Source organism: Nomia melanderi, chromosome 10, assembly GCF_051020985.1.
Source record: "Nomia melanderi isolate GNS246 chromosome 10, iyNomMela1, whole genome shotgun sequence".
NCBI lineage: Eukaryota > Metazoa > Arthropoda > Insecta > Hymenoptera > Halictidae > Nomia > Nomia melanderi.
Window position 1 is genome coordinate 972,823 of NC_135008.1, and position 23,109 is coordinate 995,931.

The following is a 23,109-nucleotide window of genomic DNA, read 5'->3' on the forward strand; positions in this document are numbered from 1 at the left end:
GTACGTGAATATAGAAAACAAACCGTTTACCCTTGGTACTTACCCTTAACCTTTGTACGCTGCATCATTACGTGAAACATTGAAAGAAAACAGCTTTAGTTCCCTAATTCACGTGTGATTTCTTAAAACGTTCATTTGAAAGAATCTCGTCTACATCTAATTAGAAAGCGTCGAACATTTCAAGTGAGAAACTTTCGAGTGCAAAGGGTTAATATAGATGCTGGGAAATGAAAAGTCAACATTCCTCCGCAATGATTGCTCTCCGAATGCTCTCGTATCCGGTGGATCCTGCGAATTTTCGAATTCTCGAGCAATTAGTCTACGATTAGCGACGATTAAACGCACGGTTCGTTCGACGCGCCGCATAGAGGATGCATTTTTAACCCGCCGAGGTGATTCGCTGGACGTTCGTGCCTCGGCGTCATTGAAGATCGACTCGCCGGTGTAATGTATATCTAGGAAAGCCGACTGTACAGTCAAACGTTTCCACGGTTACGAAATAGAGGGCGTACTTACCGCAATGCGCCAGTGACGCGTTCACGTGCATACAACAAGGCGTCCCGGCGGTTCCCGAAAAAGGAGGAACGAACGCGGGATAAAAAGAAAACGCAGCCGATGAGTCGGAAAACGCGCTCCGGAGCGTCCGCCGAGCGAAATCGCGACATTCGGCGAACGACGAGCTCGTTCGACCCTTCGCCATCGCGACGCGTCGAGATAGACGCGCGGCGAAACGCTTCAGAATGAATTCACCGGGTGCACTTGAGTATTACCTGTTTCTTTTTCGAATTGAAACGGTACGTTGCGTATTTCTAGTTCACCCTTTGAACGAGCATTCGTTGAACTTTATTTTGCACCTCGATTTCTGATGTGAAAGCTGAAGTCGCCATTGCGGCGGCATTCGATCGCGAAGGGTTGACATTTAACCCTTTGCACTCAGTCACCCTCAGTCACCATTTGATTTAATATAAGAAAATTACAAACTGTTAAATGTAGTATTAAGTTTTTTAGAATGCATCGATATGTGGAATATTTATATAAAATAGCTTTATTTCTTAATTCACGTGTTTTCTCATTGGTTCGTTTCAAATAGTGTCGTCTATGTCTCATCGGAAAATGTCGAATGTTTCTAGTGGAAAGCTTCCGAGTGCAAAGGGTTCACTGTTGAAGTAAATTGTGACTTTGGTGCGAATGTAGAGAAGCTGTTCTATGTAATCATTGGCAATATATTTGTTAATGGTTCTTCGATAGTTTAGTAAGGTGACAATTAGGAGTTAAGGGTTTATCGATGTTTCGGTAGCTGTTGAGAAAGAATGAATCCTCTTACCGCATCGTACCGATGTTTCGGGGGATCATCACTTGATCGAAAACTATTAAGTTTGTTTTCGATGTAGAACGGTCACCGAGGATTCTGTTAATAGGCTTCCGGTAGGTAACGCGGACAAAGTAGCTTCGTTAACCGTTTAGCTAGTGTACGCCGCTATAGCAGCTTTCGTATACACGATCTTTTCGAACGATACGCCACTATAGCGGCGCGATCCTTCTCTATCATCGATAGTCGTGCACATTATGGTCCAATCTAACGTAATTGCACAGCGGAAAATTCTAGCGGTCTCAAATCGCGGTGATATTACACTTACGACGTGCAAACCACGTCCAACCTTGCCGTTCGAAGGTATAGCGTCGCTGCTAGCTCCGTAGCTAAAAGGTTAAGCTCTAGCGCGAAAGAAATCCGCGTAGTAATATAAATTACGTATTCTGCTATGCAGCTACCATTGAAACGACTTGCAAAAGTTCCAAAAAGATACCCTAAAGCATCGTGCATCAGGCTACGATCGAGCCGAGTAAACATTTCAAGTTCCAACAGCAGAACGCCATCGTGTCAGCGCCAATAACACCTCGCCCTTTCGTTTTGCAGATACCTCGATGGATAGTGCCGGCGGTGACAAGCAGAACGAGTCGGATGAGTGCGATGTGATCAGTGATAATCGGTGCGGGGCCAAGATGACCGGGCAAGGCGACGGCGACGCGAAGATCGGCAAGGGAAGCCTGGGCAAGGAGGAGTCCCTGAAGAACCTCAAGAATCTAGGAAAAATGGCTCGCAACGACGAGAACCGCGACGGCACGGACAAACTGTCGAAGGCCGTGTCCCAGGACGAGGAGGACGAGGAGGAGCGCGACGAGGACGAGGGCAAAGGGTCCGACGAGGACGCCAAAGAGGAGAAGACCGACGGGAAGAAGGAAGTGGAGGAGTCGTCGAGCAGCACCACGTCGACCAGCACCTCCGACGATGAATCGGAAACCAGCTCGGACGACAAAACGGAAGCGTCGAAGACCGAGCTCGCGAAGCCCGCGCTGCCCGAGACGAAGAAGGAGGATCAGAACAACAACGACGACACCACCGACGACAGCGACATCGAGGACGACCTGATCTCCGCCATCAATTACAACACCATCACCTCGCTGGCCGCGCTGAAGGACATGCTGCAGTGCACCGGCGAGAACTCGGACGGCGTGGACAGCTTCTTCCACCATTACTTCCTGTCGCACGTCAACAGGCTGCCCTCCAGGAACCAGACGCACAGCCCCTATCCGTGGGGCAGGAGGCTGTCCGAGTGCAGGGAGGAGGACGAGTACGAGACGGAGGAAGGTGAGCTTTACCAGCTTGTTTCTCATGCTTCCTAGATTTTAGAGATCGCAAGTTCTAAGTAGCCTTCTAAAAGCTAGAGGTCGGTTGGACTTGATTGGCCAGAGTGAGTTGCTCTTCGAATCCTTTAGCGCTGAAAGGCATCATGGTGTTGAAGACACTGTCGAGTTGGTTGGGAATAGTTGTGATTTGTATATAACTGAATTATAGTGCGACGTAGGAATCGTGTATCAGACGATTAACCTTTTGCGGACGAAGATTCTTTGAAATGCGATGGAACGAGGATAAGCGAAAAGCTCGAGATTCTCGAGGCAATTAACGCGTCGACTGATTCTTTATCTTATACCATTAAAATTCCCTGTGTTTCGTTTAATAGAACTGATCGTTTTGCTAAAGGAGTGGCTCCTATAACTTTTGCCAGAGGATTCCGAAGACGTTGGACCCGTAGTGCCTCGTTTGAACAGTTTTCCGCGGTGTCGCTCGTTAATCGCGAATAACTCGTTCGTTTCGATGCAATTATGGCCGTCCCGCGACTCAACGATTCAGCTTTTCATTACGCAGAAGGATCGGCCGCGTGTGCGTCGTAATGGCGTCCGGTTTTCGCGCATCAGCTCGCGCGTCGCCTCTCGCGCGCATGGAGATCTCGGGACGTGTTTCCATATCGCTGGAATGTGGTTAATGGTGACCTCTTCCCAGCGTGTTGATAATTTGTGGATTCCGTTTCTTTGAAAACTTCAGACGACATTATCGGATGGTACTTTCCTGTAGCCGAGTATCTTCTTTCTGTTAGGTATCAATGATACGATGTAATAGTGCCTTTAGAGAAACTGGGCCTAAAAGACTAAAGGATCGATGAGCTTAATCCTTAGCTCTCCAGGTTGCTTTGTAATCTATCAGCAACTAATTTTTATAGTATTCCTAGAGAAAATGAGAAATGCTATATTTCTTTGATCTTTTATTTTCCTCTGTACAAAATTTGGATGTAAGTCTAATAATTTTAGGGTAGTTTCTTTAAGATTCATTGAAATATTTAATATTTCAACTGCAATATTGGAGCCTACAGAGTTCAAAGGGTTAAAGGAACTGATAGGACTAAAAGTAGTCCTATAATCTCCACAGGCAGAATAGAAAAAATCGTAGGTTCGGAAGGGAATCGAAATGATCCCCGGAAGATTCGAGCAGCTGGCTTCCTCGATCGTTGCTCGAGGGGTAGTTGGATCGGGCAGCGCGATTGCGCGTGCACGGGTCGCGCGGAAACCGGGCGTGCGATTGCGAAACGCGATTCAGACATTGAAACGCGCGCGTCGAGCTATTAGGAGGAGCCCTCGCACTCGTTTAATAAGAGCTAAGATTAGCGTAGCGGCCGGTGGTTTAGCTTCGTTCAGTTCCGTTTGGCAACGATTCTACCAACACCGCGAAAACCGAACTGCCCGCTTCAGCGCGGCGGTCGCGTTGTATTTATAGATTATTTCCGTAACGGGAAACGCGGTAACTCAATCCTCGCCGGAACGATCGTTATCAATTTATTATCCGGTTATTAAACTGACGCCCTCGTTTCCTCTTTCTTTCTCCTTCGTGCCTCGAGACTGGATTAACGGATACTCGTTGTACAGTTTATACCATTGTTCCTAGAAGAACCGACGCTGCTTCGTTTAGATCTTGGAAAGGGGAGGCTTAAAAGTGAACGATTACGAAGCGCGTGTAATCGTATCAATGGAAATCGGCGTGTACGTTTATGAAATCATTTGTCTTGTTGTATCGATATTTACGGAGCTAATTAACGCTAGATTTACGGGCGTTTGTACAGTTTATTGTATTGGTTCTAGAGGACTGCGTTGTATATAGATCGCGAGGACTGTAGCTTCGAAGTTAAAGCATTGCAACGCATATTCTCATAATTGCACGAATCAGAGTCGACTTAAACTGCTACTAAATAATATTCAAACAATTCGATATCTGTGAAATCGACGGGCGGAAAAACCTTCGCAGAGGAATCGTTATCGATTTCGAAACAAAGATGCGAGTCGCGAATGAACGCGACACGCCGGTGTACGGTGCAAAATCCGCGGAACAGGCGCGTCTTTGTGGCGGGTAGACCTTGGTCTACCCGAGATCCACCGGCGCGATCGGAACGAGACAATGCTCTCTTTGTGGCGATCGGATCGGCGAGACCGCGCACTCTTTTACCGGTGAAGCACCTAATCAGTGTACGCTCCATATAATTTCATCAAATTTCGATGTTGTGGCATTCAACGTGTTAAAAGGTTCCTGTCAGTTCGTTATAAAGCTCCACCTTCGTTTCCAGGCAAAAACGTGGACACGACGAACGCGGGGACCGCAGGCAGCAAGAACGACGTCTCGAAGACGGAGGAGATCGAGGAGAAGCTGGAGAACGCTTCGTCGAAGGCGTCCAGCCCGTCGGCGTCCGAGAAGTCGAGCTCGGAGAGGATCGATCAGAAGTCGATCGGCGGCTCGTCGTTGTCCGAGTCGAAGACCCCTACCTCGATCGCCGTGACTACGGCCGCCGCGTCGACGACAACGGCAACGACGACGACGCCGGCCACGACGAGCACGTCGACGGCGACGACGGCTCCGCCGAGCACCACCGTGACGGTCACCACCACCGCGTCCTCGAGGTTCACCACGTGCACCGTCACGTCGCCCACGTCCACCACGAAGCCGCCTCTGAGGAGAAGGCACACCACTGGGCCCGGGATGACCTTCCCGGCCACCGACCCTCCGACCTACTCCACCAGCATGACCTTCTCCAGGACCAGCCCCCTGCCCAGCCCACATTTGGACAAGAGGTACTTCGACAGCAGCCTGATCGAGATGAAGAGCCAGGCCAGCAGCTCCAGCACGCTCGACTACGACTCCACCGAGGAGGTCTGGGTGCGCAGGGTGGACTTCGTGCAGGAACGGAAGAGGAAGGTGAGTCTTTCGTTCTGTGTCTTCAACCCTTTGCGGTCCGAAATGCTCTTGGTTTCTCACTTTGAGGTTCACGTCGACGTTAGTTGATTCAATTACAGCTTAATATCCCTTCGATCTTTTATTCTCCTTCTCAGTAGAAAATTGCGATGTGTGGAGAATCGAATAAGTTTAGGGTAGTTTCTTTGATTCGTTAAAATTTTTGATATTATAACTGGTGCAATATTGGAGTCTACAGAGTTCAAAGGGTTAACGGTAGAACACGGAGCATTTAAATCATCTTCGTCAAATTTCTTTGCGAAAGCTATAAGCGTTAATTTATTAAGATTTCAGTGGGTTTATATTTCAGTTTAGGTATTAGCAAATCAGCTTCTTTAATCATTCCCTAAGGAAGTATCCGTAGCTCTGCAGCAATACTAAAAGAATTAGGAATCGATCGTTTTGATCCACCTGGTAGTTCTAGCGTTGATTCGAAGATATTCTTCGCCGATTGCGAAACTTTCGAAGCGACGTTTCGTCCGCGTACGTCCAACACCGAGGAGTCGCGCGGTCAGTCCGTCAGTCCGTCTAATTGTAGTAATTGACTAATTGCCGTGAGGAGGAACGGTCTCGCAAATTTGTTTACCGTGGTCGCTGCACGAGCTGTTGCGAAAGTCAATGGCGCTAGAGTATCTCGCTCGCGATACAATAAAATCGGGGATTGCGTTTCAGATTACGCCATCGTCGCTCGCGTACTTCGCTAAACGACGCGGTGAGACGCGTCTCGCGTTCCCGGGATGCTTCTCGAAATGACGTTCGTCTTCGGTTTTTGTGCGAATTATATCAAAGAAAAATTTAATATCTCTGTTTCAAGAAGATGCTTGAGTTCATAGAGGAGGACTGTTACGAACTGTCGATGATTATTTTCCAAGTTAACACTAACTACCGAGTATTTTATACAATTAACTTATGACTCGCTCAGGAGCGAATCCTTGAGAAATTAAAAAGAATATTATTTATCCCATGAAAACTCACACAAGTCAGAAAGCATGAAAAATCGATTTAACAGCCTTGGCCTCTGAGCGACGCATGTGACGCTTATTAATCTCAACGGGCACTTATTATAGTATTATAATTATAACTGTTTATTTTTAAAAACATCTTGGAGATTTAATACTTTTAAGCTATGAATAGTCTTGAAAAATAAAACTGATCGTTTCAATTGGTACGTAGTTAGTGTTCATCGGATAAGATAAATTCTTTTGCGAAACATTTGATGTTAGCGATACATATTGATATGAAGATTATCAAAAGTGAATGACAAATGATTCGATTGGTTTCAAGAAGCTCTAATAAGCACTGTTCATTCCACGCGTTAAAACATTACGCATCTTTATGCGCCGTGCACTGCGCGCTTATGCGTCGGTGACCATTTAAAGTCTGGTTCACAACGAGCAAGGTGTGGTCGTCGGGTATGATCGCCCGTGGAATTATGGTTGTCACGAACGGCCAATCACGCGAACGCACGATCATCGATTGGCACCTCGGTTTCGCGCGTGATCTCATCGAGATAATCTTCTTTTTTTTCCTATTATTCTTTTTTCCCCGAGTATTCGAAACGCACCGGACTGCAATTTACTCGGCATTATCGTCCACGCGATCCGAAACAAATCCGAGACGAACGTGAACGATAATAGACTGTGACGATAGATAAAGAAACAGGAAAATGGTGTAGAATCTGCAGTAATTTTCCGTTATTGAATATCCTCATTAAAATTTCAAAGTCATCCGGAACAGTGTTTCACACAGTTTCTCGAGGATCATCGTTGGGAATGTTGCTTATTTTGAGCAAACCTATGAAACAGTTACTGAAACTTGTGACGAATATTGAAAGCTTTAAACAAGATATTTTTAACTTAAATATATTATTTAAGAAGCGAGTACTTTTATTAACGTAATGGCGAAACGAAGGAAGTAGAAGTAAGAAAAAATGATCAAAGAATCCTCTTCGTTAGAACGCTCGATCGTTTTAGGATCGATCTTCGATTCGAACTGCAGCCAGACGCAGCAACAGAGTTACCGAGGGAATCGCCAAGGAAATCCCATAACGCATTAATTCGTTTTACAATCTTCTTCGGTCGAATGTTCATTCGTTTCAGGGTGAATCTTTTAGAGGATACAACGAGGTTACTGAGAAAATCATCGAAGAAATCCTACAAGGAATTCATTCGTCCTACACTCTTCTTCCTTTTCTCTTCAAGGATACTCTCCTATATATGAACATTCGATTGTAGTTTAACATTAACCTCCATCGAACGAATACTTGTTTTTCTGAATGTTTCCGATAACTACCTCCGTCTTCGTGTCGCTTGAGTCAATTAGAACAAAAAGACTGCAGTGAAACGGAACCCAAAATCATCTATCTCCAAAGAGTTCAGCTCTGAAGAGGTTAAAGCGTTCTGTCATTTTAACAGTAAAACAGGTCCAGTTGACCTTTCAAAATGTGTCTTTCGCAAGTATTTAACACTAGAACTACCAGTCAAAATGACTGGTTCCAACGTGTTTATTTCGTAACTATTGATATCTTAAAAGCACTGAATATTCGAATACTATACTGAATGTCCGAAGGAATTGATAACAATCAATTATTACAATTTTTATAGGGGTTACGTATTAATCGTATTAAATGCTCGGTAGTTCTAGCGTTAAATCGCGAAGGTTTTCGAATGAAACGTTCGTCTCTACAGATACGAGACCGAAAACGTGTTCTAATTTTCCGAAATAATTGGAAACAGGTGATTCTAACTGTTCGGTAGTTTTATCGTTGAAACAACGTTGCCTGTGCATTGTGGCCGCTCCACGAGATGACCCGATACATTGAAATCGACCGGGCACAGCCGATAGCTTCCGTAAACAAGCAGGCCAACGAACGATCAGCTCGCAGCGGGTAACCACGGCGTTGCACGGGTTACAAGGAGGTGGGTTCGACGAACCTGGCCGCAGGGTACTTCGAGGGCCTCACCTTCTTCCTGTCGGAAGGGTAGATTACCTTGGTCACGAAGTATCCGCGTTGCCTGCACACGGCCCTCGCTTTAACGAAGTCCTTTTTCCATCGTTCGAACGATCGAGGTCGACCGCCGCCTGCGCGCGCTTCGATCCGCCTTCGCGTGCACGAACGCTGCACCGTGCATCGTCCTCCAAAATCCACTCTCTCGTTCTTTTAACACGTTCAGCGCCGTGTCAGCCACCGGTGACCGACGCTTCTGAATGACTAAAAAACAATCGTAACATATGTGGGAAAGAAAACCGAAACGATGGGGCGTCGGGGATTCGGAGGATGTATTTTGGGGAGCGCGAAAGAAGTTGACAAGCAAAGGGTTAAGGATAATTAGTTCTAACGAATGCACATACGAAATTCAGTCGTAAGAGGGGTCGATGCTTAAACGAATTCAAGTCTCTCGTGCCCTTGGAGTTTCTATAGAGGAGTTTCAAAAATGAATTCTAAATTCTTCTCCAGTCATTAACACGTGAAGCATCGTGCCAGTCATCGACTACTGAATTGCTTGAATACAATCGTGCCATGCGAGGCAATCGATGTCCAATAAGAATTAATAGCGCGACTAAATTAATGCATCGTCTCAATCGTCTTAAAATAATGATAAATTTCTAGAATCGAAAGATTCCATTCCACGGGAATTCTCCTTGATCGAACGAATTGAACTATTTACGACCTTCCGAGAGACCGGTTCTTTAGGGTTAAAAGGCCTTTACCGTCTTTCTCATTCATATTAAGCAAATATACATACAAACAAGCAAATAAGTACATGAATAAATAAATGGAGGTATAAAAAGTGGGACTCAGAATGTAAGAAAGGGGTATCGTTCGGCCCAGATCTCGACCGCGATGGTTTAATGAATTCACCGGCGGCAGGGGGGCAACGGGGGCAGGCTTAGGCACAAGGCTTCCTTTAAGCTCTATCGATTCGGTACGAAAGACGAATTACAATGCGTTGAAGACTGTTATGACGGACAACGTGTCACGTAAGGCCTCCTTCGCGTGTACGTGAATTGCCCGCGTAAACAGCACGCGCTCCCGGATTATATTAGCTCGGCGAAGGAACGCCGCGAGACTCATCTCGCTGTCCGGCGAATAATATCGACCATCTTCCGCTGAAATATTCGTTTTTCTTTCCTTTAACCTCTTGGATTATAAATTAATTTTCGAAGAGAACTGTTAGGAAATCCACGGAGAGAGGAGCACTGTCGACAAAGCCTTTTTCCATTTCTAGATGCATTATGTGCATAGAGTTTCATTCAAACAGATTTTTGTCTCTCTTTGTAAGACCACTCTTGATACTCCAAAACTACGAAGACATTTCCTTAACCCCTTGGCGTACTGTTTACATTCCATTCTACTTCAAGTGGAAATTATATTTGAAGATAATACAATGATAATAGCAAAATAGTTTGCTTTGATTCGTGGGTAATGAATAACATCGATTCTTGTTAAGTTAGTCTTATTACAACATTGGATCGAGGAATAGAAACAGTTCATTGCTGTTTACTTGTTTCACCCTCCATTATCCATAATTTTTTGGTAATCGCGTTTTTTCGCGGAAGGAACATCGGGGAACATTGAAAACGCGAGATTAAAACGCGATTAGATAATACGCCGTGCGACTTGTCGAAAATTAAACAGCGCTCGCGTAAATCCAATTATCGCCGAAATTACTTTTTATCGAGTTATCGAAGTAGTTCATGGCTCGTGCCCCACCCAGTATATATATACAGGGTGTGACGCAGCAAGTAAATGGGTTTAGCGTTCCCTCCTTCGCAATTTTCAAATGAAAAGTTTGCACAGGGTAGAGTTTCTTCCCTCGAGGATCCTTTGTTTTCGGAAGCGGCTTCGAACGTGGGAGGGAAACTCGCGTCGCGTGTAAATTCATCTATACCGATCGATGTGCTGCAAAATTCGTGCGATCGTCATCATTGTTCGTACCCGAATGCGTGCAGTTACCGATCGTTAGGATTGATTCGTATTTTTCACTTTAAATCTTCGGTTAATTCTGGATCATTCGCTCTAAAGTCGGCTAATTAGATGAAATGTCGTCTGCGAATTACTTGTTTCGGACGATGGACGGAAGAAACTGGAAAGTTTGCGCTTCAGACGAAAGTTATAGTTCGAAAACTGATGAACGACGTTATTCGGTTCAAAGGAAAAAGTTTTCATTCGGTTCAGCAAAAGATTTCAACGAAATCTCGACGAAAAACGCTGATCTCGAGCTAAGTAACGCACGCAGTTTCAATCGCTTCTCGCTTATTTGTCGTCAGACCTCGCGCGATCATCGATCGTATCGTTAAACCGTTAATTAAGCGATCGCCGAAGCGTGGAAACTGACGGAGGCAGAATTCGGAATGAATTAAATGAACACGGTGAACATTTTACAACGACACACGTGGCTGCCCATGCTAATACTCGCATTACGATTCAATGAGACGCGAGAACTCTTTGTTAAATGAACCTGAAAACGATGGATCGCCGGGGATCGAAGTTGCAGTTTAATGGCCAGACAACTCGTCTCCAGTGAGAACGAGCCAATAAAAACTGTATGTCGCTGGACGTAAATCATGAAGAGCGAGAAAGCGAACGTTTCGATGTTCAACGTTTGTTCGCGTTAGTTTCGGGAATACTTCGAATTAGAACGCGTTTAATTGCACTCCACGGTTTCTGGAAATTGGAGCTTCGAAAATAGAGAATCGCGGTATGCAGTCAAATTCAGGAACTTTTAGCTATTAATATTTAGAACGCTTCGAGATCGCTTGAAAACAATTGCAACGAGAGAAACGATATAAGAATATTAAGTAACTAGACAACAATGTTACTTAAGAACTATGAAATCACTAATAATTATGTCGAACGCCATTTATCTTCGTTGCATTTGCCCGTAACAACTGTAATTACCAAAAAGCTGAGAATTCTCAAGGCGAACAGCATTATAAACCGATACGAAGCAGAAAGCAATCGAAAAGGCGAGTGTGACTCGACGTTCGTCGGCACAATGCAACGTTGTTGCAACACGTAAACGATGCAACGTTTTTCCTGGAACGTTCCTCACCTCTTTCCCTCATTTTCTCTCTCTTTCTCTATCATTTCCCCGCCCCCGGCCGCTTCCTCTCATCGCGGCGCGTACACGTCGGAACGAAATGAAGTGAACGCGCTTTATTTGTTGTTTGCGATATTTCGCTGTCCGTTGCGTAACGCGGCTGCGCGGGACGACTCATATGCCCGTTTTAGAGTACAAAGAATTTTACACGTGCCTCCGGTTCGCGACAGGCATCCGAACTGAGTAATTGCAGCCCGGTGTGTGCCGTTAATCTATTTCAGTCCTGACATTTTCGCGCGACTTTTCCTACGCCGAGATTCCCCGCGACCGGTTATCATTCGGCCGGTCCGATAATTCCGATCATTTTTCGCCCGATCGACGGTTTATCGGGCCGGCCACGCACCAGTCCGGTTGGCCGGCCGACCGATAACACGTTCACTGCCACGAGAATTTCGTGCGTTTTCTACAGCGTTACTTTGCAGTCTGTGCTCGAGATAAATCGTATCGGAACGAGGCGTGATACCGAAGATTTGGTATCGCAGTTTTTATGCTGCGGTGTTCTCTAGTTAATGATTGATAGCTTAGCAGCTCGCCGACTCGGTAACTTAATGGATCGGTCGCCTGGTGGTCGAGTAATTTCGTACCTCAGCGAATTAATCACTTCGCAATTTTATAACTTGCGGACTTGGTAACTTACTGCCGAACGGTCGTGTTCGACTTCGAGCTTCTCGGTGTGGTTGTTTTCAAGCAATTAATCTTTATTTTCCTGTTTGTTTTGATTACATCGTGTTGGCCGACGCGAACCGATGTTCAACGATTATTTATCAATGATTTCATGTCTCAACGAGTTGTACCAGATAACGAGATTAGCTGGACGTAATTATTCTTGAATTTCCATTCGAAAATTAGACCGAGTCCAATCGACTTTCGTTGATATGATAATTCTTGGTATTTTTAGATTTTTGATTCGGAGATTTATATTTAATGTCTAAGATTGTAGATACTGAACTTTCCACGGAATGGATTAATCAGACTTTATTAATGAAATTTGTACTCTGTAATTCTGTTTCGTGTTGAAAATTATTTCTTTTTATTTTAAGAGAAAATTCGGTCGATAAAACGTCTGGGGAATGCAGGCGACTGTTTTTATCGTTGATCGGTTCACTCGCCATTGCTCGCGAGATTTGCAGATGTTGATCGCGCTCGTTGATAGATGGCGACACGATCAAGGACCAGTCGCCATCTTTACGGAACCATTCGAACGCAAAATCCTCCGCACTCCGAATATTAATCTATGCAAACAATTATCAATTCCAGTTCATTTTTCCAAAGAAATTTCCGAGAACATACAGGTTCCTTTAAAAATTAAGGAAAACCTTCGTTTTCTCTGTCAATTTGCTCAGTCAATACTAATCTGATCTGTGGTCTACGAAAATTATTTTTCCGAGTAAACTCAAGCGGCTTATTTGCCCAATTAAAATGTTTAATTACGTTCTGGAACACATAAACCTTGGAAAAGATGGACTTCTGATTTCCAGAATGATTTCTTTGACCATTTGCTGGTAGTCAGATATGTACCAAGTTAGATACACAACACCAGACATTCAGGTCGTTCCGTGGACCTCTGCAATGCTCAAACTATAGTCTGTCCAACGACACGATGCGGTAGATGCGAACAAAACATTCGCGAACCAAGCACAGCCTCGATCAGACAACAAAGAAGTCTCGATCCCAAGTTAACCCTTTGCACTCGAAAGTTTTTCATTTGAAATATTCTATACTTTCTAATTAGATGTAGACGGAAACAAATTCACAGAAGTGACCTAGTACAAAACACAACAGCGATAAAAATAGTAAAATGATTTCTGCCGACATATACGCGGACCCAATAAATAAAAATGCCATACTACTTCCATGGTGGCATTGGTTCGTTAAGGGTTAAAAGGGTTAAAAACACGAACGTGTCACGCCAACCACTGGCTACCGTTCGTCGCGGCTACCAAGGAATGAGTAATCGGGAGCCAGACGATCGTTTATCGTGCTAATCGCAATTCATTCGCGATAAGACGGCGTTACGAGGATTCTCTATTAGGGGAAATTACTATCGATACGGTTCCTTGGCGAAACGTGAAGATACCGGGAGATAGCGGCTCCCGTCCAGGTAGGTTCCGGTGCTCACGAGTATCGGTCCGCTGTCAGTCACCGTTCAAATCTCGATGGACAACGCGGTACACCGCCTACGCGCGACCTGATCGCATGAACACGACACCTGCTGTAACGCGCCCGTTTATCGCCTAGAATCCCGGCAAAATTATGTCCGTCGTGTCGGAAGTGCCGCGGATACGGAAGTATTCTCTCGTGCCGTATTTGGATCGTTGTCCGGACACCCATGGGACGTACAAGGTACCGAAAGGCTCTGTTGCAGGCGGATGCTCGAGTCGGGTTGGCTTGGGGCCTTGAAAATGTTCGGTTGTTTAAGTGTTTTAATGCTAAATGCTTGACTATTCAAATGTTCTAATGCTCAAATGCTTGACTGTTCAAATTGTTCAAATGTCCTAATGTTCAAATGTTTGAATGATCGAGTGCTCGGGTTTTCTGGGACTCCTGAATAACAATGTCTCATGTTATAAATCTGTAAACTGTCCAGGTTTAACAGAATGTTGTGATTGTGATTGTTCTGCTACCTACGCGTACCATTGCGCAGTTTACGGTGCCTAGTTCCCTTTGAATTACATCTGTTCCATCGTTTCATCTTCTGAATCACTTCTCGCCACGCTCTCAGTGACGCCTTCGCGTAGTAAATCCCGTCGGCATACAATACCACGCGTTCTAATCGCGTTGTAAAATACGATGAGGCAATGTCATCGCGGAACTCGCTCCTTCTGTTTCCTTCTAGTCATCTATTATATTCGAGCATAGAATTTTCTCGAATATGTGTATCACAGATAGTGATTTAATTACTATATTCTTCCAGTTTCTTCTGTGCACCGTCCAAAACAAATAATTAATAGACAATATTTGATCTAATTATAATATACAGTAAATCACATTAGACTTCTTTTCTTTTATTTATTTTTTAATATGAATTTTCGTTACTGAATAGGACCCGAACATTTGTTTACAAACGGTATTGCCTGTGACCTCTGTCATCGATCACGATATTTGGTAATCTTATCTAATTGAGCTCAAGTACTGATTAACTATTGACAGACCGTGTTAAACTTAAGAAAGGCGTGATAGAATTTTCCCATTCCAAGAAGGAACGAGTATTTTTACATTATGATTGATTCAATCCTTAATCCCCGACCCGAGCAATGTTTCCCGTTATTTAATTAATCGCATCTCGGTGCCCGCCCAATGGGGATCGTGCACCGTAATCCGGTAATCTCGATTCTGTCGCAATCGATTTATTGTTTCGTGCTCAGCTCGCGTCTTCTCGTCTCGAACAATCCCTTTAGACGTTTTATCTTTTGGTATCTCGTTGTTCAATTAATTTAAATGCTCGGATTAAAGTGGCTTCGGCGGAAAGCGTTGCATCTTTATTGAAAGAAGCGAAACAGAAAAAGGGTCACGTTGCTTCGAAGTCGTTGATTTATCGTCGCTCGGGAAATTCGTTCGCGTTCCATCACGATATCGAGAATTATCGATTCCACGTGACAACGAGAACGAAACGTTCCGTTTCTCCCGAGCCGGTTCACGCGACACGCAAACGTCAACAAATCTGTAACACCTTCATCGTCGATGTGTTCCTCGCTACTGGTTACTATAAATTTTACGTCGACATTCCAGGGATTCCCGAATTACCCGTATGATAGTATGATAACGCGATAACATGGCAACAGTAGTATCAGTTCTCTCCGTATCATTCACGGAAATCTGAATTTCGCTTGGGTTTCAGCATAATAGTATGATAATACGGTAATACGATGGTATGATAATATAATAATAATAGTAGTAACAATCATGGTGATGATCGTATTACAAATGCTCGTTGCACTATTCATGTACGATCTCAATTTCGACCTGATTGTACTATGATAATATGTTAACACAACTATAACAATCATAGTTATAACAACTGTAACAATCACGATAACGATAATAAATTCAATGCAGTACCAATGTTCACCATGTGATCCACAAGCAACCAAAATCCAGCTTGGATCCGCGTCTGCGTTCCAACGGATATAATCGAGCGAATCGAGCTCGATCGACGCGCGAACGGGTTAAATTTCGGTCCAGGCTTATTTTCGGTGTCACAACGATCGTCCGCCGACTGTATCAAGCGGCTCACGTGATCAGAGGCCTCGAATACTCTCTGTGATCGAAAACCCCAGTCGGCCTCGGAACATCGTGCGAAACATCTCGCGGCACCGGTTTCGCGTGTCGTCACGACAAACACTAAACAATCGCGAAGAAAAATCTGCGGGCAGTATCGTTCCTCGTTTCTCGTTTATCGTCAGATCCATGTGTATCATAAAGCTGTATAATTACGAGGAAAGAGTAATGACGTGCATCGGTACCGATAGATTAAACGATTAAGAATTCACCCGAAACGCGTTCACGAGATACATCGATTTTTTCGCGTTAGCCACTGGAAATGTAGATACCCGATCGCTTCAGACACAAATAACGATATCGCTCGACGAGTTTCACCTGTAACTGTATCTTTCGAAGTGAGTATACAGGGTGTTTCATGGAAACGTCAGTTCATTCCTCCGATCGTATTGTTTTCGATCGTGTTTTCAACGGAAACGTGTCTCTTGATTCTTCTAGGAACAATAGAGTAAACAGCACGATAAACGTTCGTAAACCTAGGTTAACAAACAATCTGAAGATACCAGAGATTTCGCAGGTGAAATCGTTGTTCGTGCAATGTATCGAACGCTTTATCTCGATTCGAGTAAGTGCTGTTTTCCGCCGATAATTCTCATTCATGAAACGGCGGTCGGACAATCGGTGCTTCTCGAGGACTACTTGGAATTGAAATTTCCGAGTCTTGCACAGCGTTGTCGATCTTGCATCGAATTCACCTGGAAATCTCGGAGTATCCGACAGGATTCGCCGATAGTGGAAAGTCGTGGCAAGGACGATCGCGGGGAACCGTAGATAAGAGTATCGGCACGCTGTATTGTCTTCTTTTACGTAACATTCAACTTCTTTCCACTCTTCGCGATCAAGATAGACGCTGCTCTTATCACACCGCGACGACCGGCTTGTAATTTTTGTTCTCGTAATGCTCGACGGTGTTGTTGCTTCTGGGATTTTCGGTCGAAGACGGTTTCTCGCTGGATCTCTCGGTATCCGAAAATATCGGAAGATTCTAGCTGGATTCTAAGTATTCTATGCTTAAACTTGTTTGTTTGAATTTGAATATTTCATATTAAAATCCTGTGCACCCTAAATATTCTTACGATTCAATTAAACGGAAAGAAAGGACGAAGTTGTCGCTGACAGAAAGAATAACGAATACATTTCCGATCGTGTAGAATGATGCATTGATCCTCCTCGATCCTTAGTCAGTTAATCAGCAATGATCAGCGTAATCCATGTATTATCAGTCTAACGAATCTTTAATCGATTCCGCAATAAAAGCGGCAACTCTACAGCGTTTCAGTCGATCAACGGTTCCTCGTTAGCATGTAAAACGATTGTCCGCGTCGAGGAGAGCTCGACTTTGAGTTTCTCTTCGAGCCGATCGTGTTGGTTCGATAATGGAGCGCGTAATTCGCCGAAGCGACTAACCCAGCGGACCGCAGGAAATTCTCAGCGATATTTATGACAATGAATTTTCGTTTCGACCGTAACGAACCTTCCACGTGCGCGTCGACGATAAAACGAAGCTTCCACGTGCGCGTCGACGATAAGACGAAGCGCACGGGCAGCAATCGTCTCGAGGAAGGTCCCGCGGAAGACATTTCGAAGTTCGCGACAAGAGAAGTCGCGGCTGATGGTATCGGTAGATACAAACGCTTCGCCGGCTGGCTCTCTTAATTAAACAAGCCGATATCTAATAGTTGTAGTTCGCAGCTTCGGATCCGTAGACAATAAAACTTCATCGCAGCTTGTCCCATTGCATGCTTCCTGCTGATAACGCCTGAACGCGTCGTGATTGATTCGCTCATCGAACTATTACGCCGCGTTTACACGCTCGTTTGTTCCGACAACACTCGATCGTCGATTTCTTCCATTGACCAATTTTCTTTGGAAAGAGTGCACACATTTGTTCCTGGCAATATTCTTGAGGGCATTACAGAACACTCGTTCTCGTTCAATAAGCACGTGCTCGGTGTAAATACATCTTTACGTAGAGAACCGATCATAGGCAACCGTCTAGAGTCTTCTCCGGTGATTTATACTGCTTCTGGTACGCTAAGCTTCCCCCTCACGCGGTGTTCACGTTGAAGCGTCTTAGAGAGGGGAAACGCGCGTCGTCCTTGCTTCGCGGCGAACGGTAGAAAGCTCTAGAGGTCGAGATAAGGGGGAAATAATGTGGAGTGAAGAGTAGCGATGGAAATTCCGAATAGTAAAATAGATACTCATACAGTGGTACTGATTTCTTGGTAACAACGTTATCTCTGGTTCCGTTTCGAGGATAGTTGCTCTAGATACAAGATTCTTTAACACTTATAACACTGAAGATTATAATACTTAAATATTAAAGCTTAATGATACTGTATTGTTGTATGAAGTACGATAAAGTTGCATCGATTTGTTCCAGGAGCTCGGATCGCAGCCTCTGCCGACAATCGTCACCGAAGATGCGGACAACTCGAGCCACGCTTCCCAGGATCAAGGCCATAGACCTCGAGCAGGTACGATCATCCATTCTCTTGCCTACTATTTATTGAGATACGAAATGAAGAAGAATTCTAGCAATTATGCGAATTTGATACTCTGGTTTTGAAGCTAGGATGTTCGCGATTTATATAGACGAACGCGTTTTCTAGGAACAGTAGAATAAACCGTGAATACCATTAATATATTATATATTATAATAATATATATTAAAATAGTCAAATGGTATTGACAATAGTATTAATAATAAGCCAGTGTCAACTTTCATTTCACCGATTCTTACCGAGACGAATGAATTTCTTAACAGGAACATGGGGCTCGCACTCGAGGACCATCAGAAAGCCGACTTCCGGCAGCGCTCCAGGCTCCGGGAAGTCGACTCCTCTGCCGCAGCCGGCGGAACCGTCCAGTTCGTCTAGCTCGAGCAAAGGCGGCAGGAAAGCCTCTGGCACCAGGTCCGGGTCCACCAGCCGCAGCAACAGCCGCAGCAGCAGCGTGGAGCGCAGAAGAAGCGGCGGCACAGTCGACGACACGGCCAGCCCCACCAGGAAGCCGGCACTTCTCGATGCCTTCAGGCCGAGGAGCAAGTCCGACGCTAGCAAAAGAAAGCCCAGTATTATAGCGAACATGAAGAGCGCTGTGCAGGTACGCTATAGAGCCATGCAGCTGCAACTCTTACCGCGACAGCGCTGACAAAGACTCAACCCTTATGTGGGTCATGGAATAGTAGGCAATATCAATGTGGCAGGCTAGACTTGTGGCCAGAAGATTATTGAAAGATTTGTTGGAAAGAGGATCATTTTTTTATCTTACTGTTTTATCACGAGGCGAGCTATTTTTCTGTGGTTCAACTTATAGATTTGATACTTTCTTGGCTTGAAGGTTGTCTAGTCTGTCCAGTGACAGTGTGTATAAAGAGAAACATCCATGACCTATGGTTGGATGGCACATACTGTTGTCCCATTGGGACCTGAGTAAGCTGTGGCAGTTTTGTTTATGTTTACTCTTGCCTCGTTGGATAGACTGTAAGATATCCTCTGCTGTTATTGCAGCTGACTTCGTCGAGGATCTAAAATTCCATGCTAGTGCGTCGTTGACTACTGTAGAATGCTAGTCTGCTCGAAGTTTTCATTCATGTTTATTCTCTTCTTCGCGTGATTTTTGATCTCGTGTTGTTCAGTTATTAAAATGAACTTGTTCTCCGGCTCGTGTAATTCCGGCAAGAAATTCAAAAGTAAACTGGTGATGCTTCGATGGTTCATACGTTCGAACAGTCGAGATAAATATACTTCTAGCATGGAGTATCTTTCCTTCAGTTTGAATAATTCATAGGTTTGACCACATTATTATCGGTCGTGTTACAGCACTCTTTGCACAGGGGCTCTCACGGAAGTTCGTCCATAGATGTACGCACGGACAAAGATCACCACAAAGATAGCAAAGACCACAAAGAGGGCAAAGAGATTATGGGGCGTCCTCGAGCTGGATCGGAGAGCAGCAGGAACCCCGTGAGCAAAGTTATGGATCTCATCAGACACAGGAGCCACAGCGCTCTGACCGGAGAAGACAAACGGAAAGCGGTGAGTTGTTTGCGCATGAATATTTTATAAAAATCCGCCTCGTTATTCCTTATACCTTCCGATGCGACAATATAGTAGAACCACATCATTACCTACTAAGGCATGGAGAATCACGTTCAGGGAAGATGTCTGCTTTATCGTCTACGAATAACCGTTGGTAAAGTCAACCTCCTTCCGCATCGAACATCAATGATCTAGTGGATAACGTTTCCTACAATATGCATCCGAAAAAGACACTATTCATCAAAAGCATTTCATTTTATTTTTATTATAAAACATCACACGAACCAGTAATAGGAAACTTTATACACGACTTTCTTTGCTTTCTTTTTATCCACACAATCGTGTTTCATTCTACCAGCCGTATCAATGGCTGCCATGCATAGTTACTATATACTCTACTATAACACACCAGATCTACCTACCAAATTCTCCAGTTCCGTTGCTCAATGAAGTCTAAAGAAATGTTACCCCCTGGAAAGTTTCTCGATAAATTTGAATAATTGCAACTGTGTCTTTTGCACGGGGTATCGACACGAGTTCCGATTAGAGAACTCGAAATTCCAGCGCGCGGTCCCGCCGTTCCGTGGCGGTTCTGCTCTCGGCAGCAGAGCGTGACTTTTTGAGACGAACGAAGCCCGCCGTTGGCCCGTTGGCACAATGGTATCTCCGCGAACAAAAGGATGATCTCTGAAAGCAGAGAACACGTGTTTTGACGTCGACGATTATGCGTCTCCGTCTTTTCTCTCCGCGATTCGGCCGGGTATAACTAGAAAACCTTGTCGCGTTGCATTTCGCGTAATACTTCGGCCGCAAACCGAACACGAACGCGGAGTTCCGTTCGTTCGAGCGATGCGATCCATAGTTACGATCCATCGCGATGCTCGTGGACCATTTTAGCATCTCTGCATTCTACCATTCATCGGTAACGCGTAACATTTTCCATTCAACCTTCGTGTACGTTGAAGATCGATGATCTGTCTTCTTAATCCCTTGGCCTAGAATAACTGAGACTGGAGATGCTTTCCAGATTAATTTACATTTCAACGTCAATGCTCCTCGTTGTACATGTACCATTTCACATTTCTTGCATATTATTGATAGCAAAGTCGGTTATTCTAGTCTAGTTTCGAATAAAGTTACCAACTGACTTCTCGACGAGAAAGGAACATCTTGTATCTTAGCCATTGATCGAAATTAAGAAATTGAATGGAAGAAAGGAGGATTTTACAGCTAGAAAGTGATATCGATTAATCCATCTTAGTTTCTAATGAATAACCTCGATCAAAGAACCGATTATTCTACCGTATAAAAAGTTTCGCGTGAAATCTCGCTTGTATTTATTTCCAGTAATTGAATTTCACGGTGATAAAATGTACGTTCAACTATCAATCTGATTAATTTGCTGCTATTAACGATTCGATTCGAATGAGCGAATTGCACGCGAAGAACGAGGTGTGGAGGAGTTGCAGTTTGTCTTTGGCGGCGGGAAACTCGGCTGGCCGGACGTTCGCGACGATCGTCGTAAATCGCATCTGTTCAAACATCGAAGTTGCTATCTCGCGGCCGCGTTTCCGATTACTTCGACAAGCGCCGAGGAACGCGACGCTTTCCCTGGACCTTGAATGCTGTCCGAACGGACGTGTTTGCTAGTCCAATTAACGACGATACCCGAATCGATTTAAGACTTAGTTCGGTTAGCTATGAAAATCATTGAAAAATTCATTGGAAGAAGTCAGCTGAAGCAGCTTGAAACTTGAAGGAATGTCTCGATTCTACGCCAGGTTTGCGGGACACGTCAATTCGATGGATATCGAGTTTCATGAACGTTACTCTAACTGTAACATCACCTTTCTTGGGAACAATGGAACGAACTGTACAGTAAATATCCGTACACCTAGTAATTACGTAGCATGCAAGAGATTCTTCGTAACTTTATCACGACCTTTAATTCTTCCTACAAAATGACACGAAGATCTGACTAAAGTGTTACTTGTGTATTCAATTAGAGACTATTGTAAGTGACTCATAATTTTCTCAGGTTTTTAAATTGTATGGAACTATATAAAGCTCTTAAAGAAAGTCACAACAATAGAAGGTCCATACTGCTCGACCGCGTTAATGCAAAACCATATCAACGAAGGGTTAACAGAATTTTCGCAGAAATGCTGTAGACACTCTTTCTCCGGGAATTCCGCGCTTTTTAATACCAAGGTTGTATACGTCGTTAACACAGATTCCGCGCCTCTTCTTCGCCCGAATTATGTCCCCGCGATTTTTACGGCGATCGTTTACGAGCGACGCGTTTCAATGAACTTGTCGCGCTCGGACGTTTCTCCTCGCGCGTCGCTCGCAATCAGTATACATTAACGCTGCAAACCAGTTCCGCGGAATTTTGTCACTTTCTTCGGGACGCCTCCGCCTCCGTCCACGAATTTCGCGCGATTATTATTCACCAAGACGAGACTGGGACGGGAAATTCACTCGTCGGAAAGTATTCGGCGTGGCGCACGGTGATCAGAGTTTCTGATTGAATTCATAATTACTTCAACATGAAACCGAAACATACTAAAAGGTACTTTTGAACTTTCTGCTCATAACTCCCGACTTCATTAACGACATTGGTGCACAAACGAACAGGGATCTGAATAGAAGAATTACACTCTGTATTTAATTTCGTTATAAATACGGCGAATCGAGGTGAATTGGATCATCTTTGACAGTCGACAGGCAGCAATGAACATAAACAATCGAAATGAAACGTCGAATTCTTTCGCGGTTAAGAAAGAAACAGTGAACAACAAACCGAAGATTAACCCTTATTTCGATTCGATTCGCCTAATAATCGAGTTCGCCTCGCTCCGTACTCTGATGACTTCCTACCTTTCTACCTCCCGTCGATTCGATACGGTTACAAAAATATCGCGGTGTTCCTGTTAGCCGAGCGGAAGAGGCAACGAACAATTTACCTACCGAAACAGGCAACGTCGGTGCTGTACGCTCCGTTCATTAGCGTCTGATTAACCGTGGTAGTCGCGAGCGCGCGCGCTCGCTCGGCAATTAAAACACCGGTGAG

At 44.5% G+C, this 23,109-nt stretch overlaps 1 protein-coding gene across 1 annotated transcript in view; it reads left to right on the plus strand.

Annotated features, from left to right (window-relative positions):
• SNF4Agamma (SNF4/AMP-activated protein kinase gamma subunit) overlaps positions 1-23,109 on the plus strand; it is a 112,661-nt gene that overhangs the window by 20,784 nt on the left and 68,768 nt on the right. Inside the window, exons 2-6 of the mRNA XM_031992642.2 lie at positions 1,916-2,647; positions 4,950-5,575; positions 18,377-18,470; positions 18,761-19,098; positions 19,818-20,033. Coding sequence (XP_031848502.1) covers positions 1,916-2,647; positions 4,950-5,575; positions 18,377-18,470; positions 18,761-19,098; positions 19,818-20,033 — 2,006 coding nt within the window. The remainder of the gene's footprint in view (positions 1-1,915; positions 2,648-4,949; positions 5,576-18,376; positions 18,471-18,760; positions 19,099-19,817; positions 20,034-23,109) is intronic.